The sequence below is a fragment of the Cebus imitator genome, unplaced genomic scaffold (genome assembly GCF_001604975.1).
Source record: "Cebus imitator isolate Cc_AM_T3 unplaced genomic scaffold, Cebus_imitator-1.0 Scaffold387, whole genome shotgun sequence".
NCBI classification, from domain to species: domain Eukaryota; kingdom Metazoa; phylum Chordata; class Mammalia; order Primates; family Cebidae; genus Cebus; species Cebus imitator.
The window spans coordinates 834,406-844,391 of NW_016107702.1; the positions used below are offsets into that span (position 1 = coordinate 834,406).

Consider the following 9,986-nt stretch of genomic DNA (forward strand, 5'->3'; position numbering starts at 1 on the left):
ATTAAAAAAAAAAAAAATGAATCAATATAATCAACTTATGATCATTTCAACAGATACAAAAAAGCATGTAACAAAATCCAATACCCATTCATGATAAAAACTTAGCAAACAGGCGAGGCATGGTGGCTCACGTCTATAATCCCAGCACTCTGGGCGGCCAAGGTGGGCAGATCACCTGAGTTCAGGAGTTCGAGACTAGCCCGGACAACATGGTGAAACTACATCTCTAACAAAAACACAAAAATTAGCCGGACGTGATGGTGGGCGCCTATAATCCCAGCTATTTGGGAGGCTGAAGCAGGTGAATTGCTTGAACCCAGGAGACGGAGGCTGCAGTGAGCCAAGATCATGCCGTTGCACTCCAGCCTAGGTGACAAAAGCAAAACTCCATCTCAAAATAGAAAACCAAACACACACACACACAAACACAAAAATCTCGGCAAACAAAGAATAGACAGAACTTTCTTAAGAGATTCTTTTATAAAGAATCTCAACAAAACATACAGTTAGCATTATACTTAGTGATTGAGAAAGACGGGGAATAAGGTGCCAGGTGCCGTGGTTTCACACCTGTAATCCCAGCATTTTGGAAGGCTGAGGTGGGTGGATTACCTGAGGTTGAAAGTTTGAGACCCCAACTCTCCTAAAAATACAAAATTAGCCAGGCGTGGTGGCGCATGCCTTGGGAGGCTGAGGCAGGAGAATCGCTTGAACCTGGGAGGCAGAGGCTGTGGTGAGCTGAGATTGTGCCACTGCACCCCAGCCTGGGCAACAAGAGCAAAACTCCGTCTCAAAACAAGAAGGAAAAAAAAAAGACTGGGAATAAGGCAAGAATGTACTCTCTCACCACTCCTATTCAACACCACTGGAAGACCCAGATAATGCAATAAGAAAAGGGAATAAAAAATATACAGATTAGGAAGGAAGAAATTAAAACTGTCTTTCTTTTCAGATGACATCACTACGTAGAAAACCCCAAAGTACTTATTTGGAAGGTTGTATGATACAAGGCTAATAACATGTATTCCAGTAATGAACAACTGGAATTTGAAGTTAAAAAGACAATTATTATCTCATTTACATTAGCAACAAAAAGTATAAATCTAATAAAATACGTACAACAGGATGTATATAAGGAAAACTACAAACTGATGAAAGAAATGAAAAAACGATCTTTAAAAATGGAGAAATATTCCATGCTCATGGACAGGAAGGTTCAATATTGTTAAGATGGCAATTATTCCCAACTTGATCTATAGATTCAATGTGATACTCCCAAACAAAATCCCAGCAAGCATTTAATAGATACCACCAAGGGCCGGGCGCGGTGGCTCAAGCCTGTAATCCCAGCACTTTGGGAGGCCGAGGCGGGTGGATCACGAGGTCAAGAGATCGAGACCATCCTGGTCAACATGGTGAAACCCCGTCTCTACTAAAAATACAAAAAATTAGCTGGGCATGGTGGCGCGTGCCTGTAATCCCAGCTGCTCGGGAGGCTGAGGCAGGAGAATTGCCTGAACCCAGGAGGCGGAGGTTGCGGTGAGCCGAGATCGCGCCATTGCACTCCAGTGTGGGTAACAAGAGCGAAACTCCGTCTCAAAAAAAAAAAAAAAAAAAAAATAGATACCACCAAACTGATTCTAAAGTTTATACAGAAAGGCAAAAGGCCCAGAATAGTCAATACTGAAGAACAAAGTTGGAGGACTGACATTATCAACTTATTATAATCTGAAGTAATCAAGACAGTGTAGTATTGGTGAAAGAACAAACAAAAAAAATCAATGGAACAAAATAGAGGGCCCAGACGTGTCTGTTCTCCTGATGGCATACTATATGCCATTTAGGCTTTCTTTTTTAATTATTTTATTCATTCATTCATTCATTCATTCATTCATGTCCAACTGGGTTATTTCAAAAGACAATAATAATTCTTTCTTCTGCTTAATCTTTGTAGAAGGTCTCAAATGTATTTTTATTTCATTCATTAAATTATTCAGGGCTGGGAATCATTTTTTATGTTATTATTGCTTTTTTAGTTGTGTGGTGGTAGGATGGTAGGAGATGCTCATAGTAACTTTTGTTTTGTAAATAGGTATTTTTTGATTTAACCCACCTCCACTACTACTGCCATCATTCACAGATTCACCAAAAATTGGATAATTATTGTACTTGTTTTTATTAATCTTTCTTACATGTATGTATAGCTCATATCTGTTTCAATGTTTAATATTAGAAGGTTTGGGTCTATATTTTGAAGGCTGGTGATGTTTCCTTGACCAGAAATATTCACGTAGTATTAACTCAACTGATTTATATTAATTAGCCTATGGTAAAACTGGTTTTGATATACGTTTCTCTTGAAGTCACAGTTTCCTGGAACCTATCAATGACATTAAGTGAGGACTTCCTATACTGTACTACGTGTGTGTGTGTGTGTGTGTGTGTGTGTGTGTGTGTTTCTCAGATAAACTGCAAATTCATGCACACAAAAGAAATAGACGGCCCAGAAAACACCCACACAAAAACAGTCAACTGATCTTTGACAGAAGAGCAAAGGCAATTTAATGGAGAAGGGATTCCAACTTTTCAATAAACAGTGCTAAAACAACTGAACATCCATACAGAAAAATAATGAACCTAGACACAGGCTTTACTTCATATCACTCATGAGGTTAAACAGTCCAAGTCTTCCCAATACCCAAGACTGAGGCTTTCATCCCAGTATTCAAAGTCCACCAATCAATTACTTAATCATGCTTGTGAAAGAATGACCTATAGCAAGATCGACCTGCCACCTCCAAAAACACTGCATTCTTTCACTTTTCCTCATGCTATTCTCCCCTCCAAAACTGCCAAATCCCTATACAAATGGTAAGTTTCATCTCTTTCAGTTAATAATCCTTATCCCTCATTAAGAACAGGTGTTAGATATGTGTTAACATTTGATTATATTCAAGTTAAAATTCTAGATATTTCCTACAATATTCTTTTTCTTTTTTTTTTTTGAGATGGAGTTTCGCTCTTGTTGCCCAGGCTGGAGTGCAGTGCAGTGTCGTGTGATCTTGGCTCACCGGAACCTCTGCCTCTAGAGTTCAAGCAATTCTCCTGCCTTAGGTCTCCCGAGTAGCTGCGACTACAGGCATGTGCCACCACACCTGGCTAATTTTGTATTTTTAGTAGAAATGGGTTTTCTCCACATTGATCAGGCTCGTCTCGAACTTCCGACCTCAGCTGATTCACCTACCTCAGCCTCCCAATGTGCTGGAATTATAGGCGTGAGCCACCGCTACCAGCCTTCTTTTTTATCTTTTGAGACAGTCTCTCACTCTGTCTCCCAGGCTAGAGTGTAGTGGCATGATCTTGGCTCACTGCAACCAACCTGTGCTCCCCAGTTCAAGTGATTCTCCCACCTCTGCCTTCCAAGTAACAGCAACTACAGGAGAATACCAACACACCAAGCTAATTTTTGTAGAGACAGGGTTTCTAACTGTTGGCTAGGCCGGTCTTGAACTCCTCAAGTGATTTGCCTGCCTCAGCCTCCAAGTGCTGGAATAGAGGCGTGAGTGATCACACCTGGCCAAAATATTTCCTAAAATACTCTAATTGTTTCTTGCATCCAAATATGGTTATCTGCAAGAATAAGCAAAAGCCAGATAAGCTGTCTTTTATAAGTGATAAAGTCAGTTTGTTTTTTGTAATTTGAACTGTAATATTTTTGTGACATTCTTTCAAGACAACTCTTCATGTGGGTAAGAAGAAACTGCTAAGATATTGATAACTTTATTATAAACAGCTATGCTGGATTTTAAAAAGGTACAGTAGCAATTCTACGCTTCTCTAACAGAGCAAAATACTCCCGAATACTTTCTCATGAAAGATGGCATAATAAAATATGTATGTTTATGGTTTATTTCAATTAAGAAAATATATTCACTATAAAATATAAACAATAATTATAAATGTGAATTTGAACATACAGCTTATTCAAATAACTATTCTACAGTACTTCATATTTTTACCATCTGATGACAGCATACTTAAAATCGCAGTACCCTAGAACTAGAATTTTGGAGGTTGGAGAAAAACCTCAGACATAACGTGCTTCTGAAGATCACCTGAAGTCTCCCTTACATAACCTGCCCATGATGAACTATACCAACATAGCTATTGCATTTAATCTGTTTGCAATTTTATTATTTCAGGTACACACTTCTTATTTTCCCTACTTTTATTTTTTAATTCCAAACAGAACATTGAAAATTAGGATCTGTTGAATGGCTACATTTAATCCACAAAGCAACAATATAAGAAGTAGCTAGGTTTGTCTGATACCACATATGAGTAGGGAGTTAATGCTTTAGCACGTATTTGAAGCCATCTTTCTCTAATTTTGGATTCTCTATAAAGAAAAGTTAACACAGGCTGGGTGTAGGCTTCATTTTTCTCTTCATCATTACTTTTCTTCCCCTATCTGAAATACTAGATGTCCTGAATTTTGCATTTAATTATATGATGATGATCCTTTGAAGAACTGATTCCCATCCATATTTATGTTTTCCTCTACACATTAAGATTATAAGCTGCACATCAGGTGTGATGGCTCACACCTGTAATCCCAGCATTTTGGGAGGCCAAGGTGGGTGGATCGCCTGAGCTCAGGAATTCAAGACCAGCCTGGCCAATGTGGCAAAACGCTGTCTCTACTAAAAATACAAAAATTAGCTGGGCACAGTGGCACACACCTGTAATCCCAGCTACTTGGGAGGCTGATGCAGAAGAATCACTTAAACCCAGGAGGCAGAGGTTGTATTAACCAAGATCGTCCCACTGCACTCAAGCCTGGGCAACAGGGCAAGACTCCATCTCAATTAAGCTGCTACCAAGGGAGCCATTTAAGTCTCAAGCTGCTACAGATCTCTTCCTTTAACAACTAAATACCATAGCACTTTAGAAGACACCTGCCTCTAGTAAATTTGGCCCTTTACTCTAAGACATATCACTCTTTCAATTCTGGTTCAACTCTACTATTAAGACATCTAAACTAGAAAGGGCAAGAGTGAGTTATTCAACTTGGGCTCTAAGTTCTACAAGTAACTGAGACTACCCAAGATATTTCTGACCAAGTAGCTCCAGAGTAGGCTGAAGTTCTGTAAGGACTTCTATTGCCTCAAACCTCAACTATGCCTTACTTCTTATATCCCAGGTTTATCTTCAGCAAAAAGAAATGGGAGAAATATAAAGAATACATATTTAAGTATAATTACGACACCAAGGGCAATTTTCCTAAGGACTGGAACTAAACATTCTTATTTAATAAGATCATCTCTCACCTTTCCCCACAAAGGTGGTAATCATTCACTCTAGGTAATACATGGGGAGATTATAAAGTGAGAGACACAATAACAATTTTTTTTAACCTTACAAGATGCTGTTGATTGGTACTTACTTGATCTGTTCAGCTGATCCTCCAGAAGTTGCATTTGTGATGGCCCAAGCTGCTTCTTTTCTTGTCCGAAATTCAGCAGTTTGTAAAATACTAATGAGGGCTGGAAAAATGTTGGCATCTATCACAGTCTAAAATTAAAGAAAAATTTAAATGAAAAGGTAAACTATCAGATTTATTAAAAATATTCATGATATTAATTATAGTTTCTAAGCTAGTTTCACTATTAACACCCCTTCTCCTGTCAAAAATAAATTGGAAAGAGTTACATGATTATACCTAACCTTTGTTTTTGAGTCTCACTCTGTTGCCCAGGTTGGAATGCAGTGGCGTGATCTTGGCTCACTGCAGCTTCCGCCACCAAGGGTCAGGCAATTAATTCTCTTGCCTCAGCCTCCCAAGTAGCTGGGACTACAGGCGCACACCACAACTCCCGGCTAATTTTTGTATTTTTAGTAGAGACAGGGTTTCAGCAGCCTGGCCTTGAACTCCTGATCTCAGGTGATCTGCTGACATTGGCATCCCAAAGTGCTGAGATTACAGGCATGAGCCACTGTGCTAATACTAACCTAATAATACTAACCTTTATGCTGTACTTGGTATCACTGATAACATCCTCCCTGGAGTTTGTGATCTTATAATCTCCTATTTTCTCTGAGTTCTTTTCTCTTTTACTGTCCTCTTTTGTTCTGTCCATGGTAACAAATTATAACAGTTTGATTTTCTGCTCCTCTGCTATTCTACTCTCTCATAGCATGCAATCTTGGATGTGTGAAAACTCTCTAGGTTTCACTTCTCACTGAAGCATCAGCCCAGGGTAGCCAGCAGTTTACATTAGGTCTGCTAGTCACCCCAAACACATCATCATCAGGCTTCCTTTTAAGCCTCTCTAGTTCACAAAGGCTATTAATTTACATTCTCAATTTTAAAAATCCTGAATCCATCTTTTTCCTTTCCTTTGCCATCCTATTCTAAGCCACCACCTCCCAGATTACCAAAATAAGGCTAACAGTTGGATGGAGTACTTTTACTCAATCCCAATCATGTATTAATACTAAAGTAGCCTTCCCAAAATTACTTTCTCCCTGGCTCAAGTACCTAACATGGGTTTATACTATTTCCTACATTAAGAAACTGAGAAGTTCTGCATAAAAAAGCCTGGTAGTGACAGGCAATCAAATACAGATGAAATCAACTCATATGAATGCTACAAATTGTTATATTCAGTTCCTAATTCAGCATTTTGCGGACAAAATGCTTTTCTGATGAAAAACTATTATACCAGTAAAGGAAGTCAACAAAGTTTGATAAAGCTGATTAGTGGAAAGACACCTAACCCTGGTCCTGTCATTTACTAGAGGTGCCCTTGAGTGAATCATTTTAATTCCATGAGCCACTTCATCTTTTTATTCAAATTTTATTGACAAATAATAATTGTACATATTAGTGGGATACAATGTAATGGATACTTCAATATATTGAGTAAATGAAAATTTTGGATTAGATGACCCCTACGTTTCCACTCATCTCGAAAGTCCTCTAAGTCTGTGTTACATCTTTTCCTACCCATTGCTCCATCCTTGATCATTGCCCAGGCTGAACACTGTGGCCCACTGGTTGTCTTCCACTTGAGTTACTCTCCCACCAATAAAAAGACAAAAGTAAAAACCAAGTAACTAAAGAAAAATGGGTATCTGGCCGGGCGCGGTGGCTCAAGCCTGTAATCCCAGCACTTTGGGAGGCCGAGGCCGGTGGATCACGAGGTCAAGAGATCGAGACCATCCTGGTCGACATGGTGAAACCCCGTCTCTACTAAAACTACAAAAAATTAGCTGGGCATGGTGGCGCATGCCTGTAGTCCCAGCTACTCAGGAGGCTGAGGCAGGAGAATTGCCTGAACCCAGGAGGCGGAGGTTGCGGTGAGCCGAGATCGCACCATTGCACTCCAGCCTGGGTAACAAGAGCGAAACTCCGTCTCAAAAAAAAAAAAAAGAAAAAAAAGAAAAATGGGTATCCAAAAATTCATGAAAATCTGAGGCACTCTACCACGTGGGTCCCTCGGAAAAATACGTATCTTACTCGGAAAGAGTAAAGCCAATATGTTCAGCATAAAGCCCACCAAAACATTTTGAAAATACAAGACACCATTTCTTGGATCTTAGTAAAACGTCAAATATTAAAGGCACAAGAAAAACAAAGGCTTAAGTGTAAATTTCAAAAGACTTAACATCTATAAGCTAGGATAAAGTAAAATGCTAACTATGAAATAAGACAACAACATTGGAAGTTAGTGGTCTTCAAAGCAATAGTGAAAACAATATATGCTTTGTTTTGTTTTCTTTTGTTTTGAGATGGTCTCTAGCTCTGTCACCAAGGATTGAGTGCAGTGGCACAATCTTGGCTCCCTGCAACCTCTACTTCCCGAGTTCAAGTGATTCTCCTGCCTCAGCCTCCCAAGTAGCTGGGACTACAGGCGCCTGCCACCACACCCAGCTAATTTTTTGTATTTTTAGTAGAGACAGGGTTTCATCATGTTAACCAGGCTGGTCTTCAAATCCTGACCTCAAGTGATCCGCGGCCTCAGCATCCCAGAGTGCTGAGATTACAGGCATGAGCCACCGCGCCCGGCCGAAAACAATATTATGTTTTAAAAGGTGACTGAAAAAAACCTTTCTTTTCAATAAAAATAGTGAAAGATAGGTCCTATAAGGTTACCTGGATCTGTGCCCTATTTCCAGCTGTAATATTAGATATTGTCCAACATGCTTCCTTTTTGATAGATTCCTTTGGGCTACTCAGCAAATGTAATAAACTCTGCAGAGCTGAGCAATTCAAAATTACCTAAAAGAAAAAGTTTGAAAATTTTACTTATTGTATTGTTCTAAATATAAGTAAATGTTTAACCTAAGGAACATATTTGAGTAAAAATTTAGACAAAAACATAACATCTCCCCTTGAAATTTTATAAATAAGTAACCTTATACAGGTATAAAAATAAGCATTCACTGTGAATAAGAATTAGTTTCTAAGATTATCAATCCAGCTTCATTGTACACATTCACAACTGCTAAACTGCACTGAAGATACAATAATGTTATTATTAGCAATTACAATAAGATTACTCATTCGCCTTCTTATCCCAATAGCATAAGTCTTCTGAACGGGTAGATATATCAACTGGCCAGAAAGTCAGGAGTCTCAGATTTTTAGGTCCTCTGATAACACACTACCTGGCAGTCAATGAATCAATACATACTTAATGAAATATATCAGGTGCTTTATAAGATACAAAGATAAAAAAGGTATGACCCCAGCTATCAGTTTATAACAGTGAGGGAGGTAACACAAATACACATGGAGAAGGAGACCTACTCTACTAGAAACTAAAATGATAAAAGTTTGATTAAAATACTGTATGGCAAGTTTGAAAATCACTAAACATAGAGAACACAGATATAGAAACAAAGGGAGCTATTTATAAAGTTTATAATAAAAGGTAATCCCTTCTTCCAATGACTAGTGGCTTTGACAGAACTAAAATAAAAAACTAAATAGTTGAAAAACATTTTTTTCAAAATTGGGTCTTAACCATGATATGGTTTGGATCTGTGTCCCCACCCAAATCACAGGTCAAATTGTAATCCCCAGGGTTGACGGTGGGGCCTGGTGGGAGGTGACTGGATCATGGGTCCTTCACAAATGGTTTAGCACCATCCTCTTGGTTTTGTTCTAGTATATAGCACCTTCACCCACTCCTTGCTCCTGCTCAGGTCACATCAAACATTCCTTTCTCTTCACCTCTGCCATGACTTTTAAGTTTCCTGAGGCCTCCCCAGAAGCAGAAGCTACTTTATTTTTAATTGCATTTTAGATTTTGGGGTACATGTGAAGAACATGCAAGATTGTCGCATAGGTACACACATGGCAGTATGATTTGCTGCTTTCCTCCCCATCACCTATATCTGGCATTTCTCCCCAAGCTATCTCTCCCCAACTCCCCACTCCCTGCTGTCCCTCCCCTAGTTCCCCCCAACAGACCCCAGTGTGTGATGCTCCCCTCCCTGTGTCCATGTGTTCTCATTGTTCAACACCCGCCTATGAGTGAGAACATGCAGTGTTTGATTTTCTGTTCTTGTGTCTGTTTGCTGAGAATCATAGTTTCCAGGTTCATCCATGTCCCTACAAAGGACACAAACTCATCGTTTTTGATGGCTGTGTAATATTCCATGGTGTATATGTGCCATATTTTCCCTGTCCAGTCTATCATCAATGGGCATTTGGGTTGGTTCCAGGTCTTTGCTATTGTAAACAGTGCTGCAGTGAACATTTGTGGGCATGTGTCCTTATAGTACAACAATTTATAATCCTTTGGATATATACCCAGTAATGGGATTGCTGGGACAAATGGAATTTCTATTTCTAGGTCCTTGAAGAATCGCCACACTGTCTTCCACAATGGTTGAACTAATTTACACTCCCACCAACAGCATAAAAGTGTTCCTATTTCTTCACATCCTGTCCAGCATCTGTTGCCTCCAGATTT

The 9,986-nt window shown here is 39.2% G+C and overlaps 1 protein-coding gene across 2 annotated transcripts in view; it reads right to left on the reverse strand.

Annotated features, from left to right (window-relative positions):
- The window catches only part of KPNA1 (karyopherin subunit alpha 1), an 85,679-nt gene that overhangs the window by 5,354 nt on the left and 70,339 nt on the right, over positions 1-9,986 (reverse strand). For both annotated transcript variants that reach the window (XM_017508177.2, XM_017508178.2), the window contains exons 11-12: positions 8,159-8,284; positions 5,447-5,574 (exon numbers count right to left, since the gene is read on the reverse strand). In XM_017508177.2, coding sequence (XP_017363666.1) covers positions 5,447-5,574; positions 8,159-8,284 — 254 coding nt within the window. The remainder of the gene's footprint in view (positions 1-5,446; positions 5,575-8,158; positions 8,285-9,986) is intronic.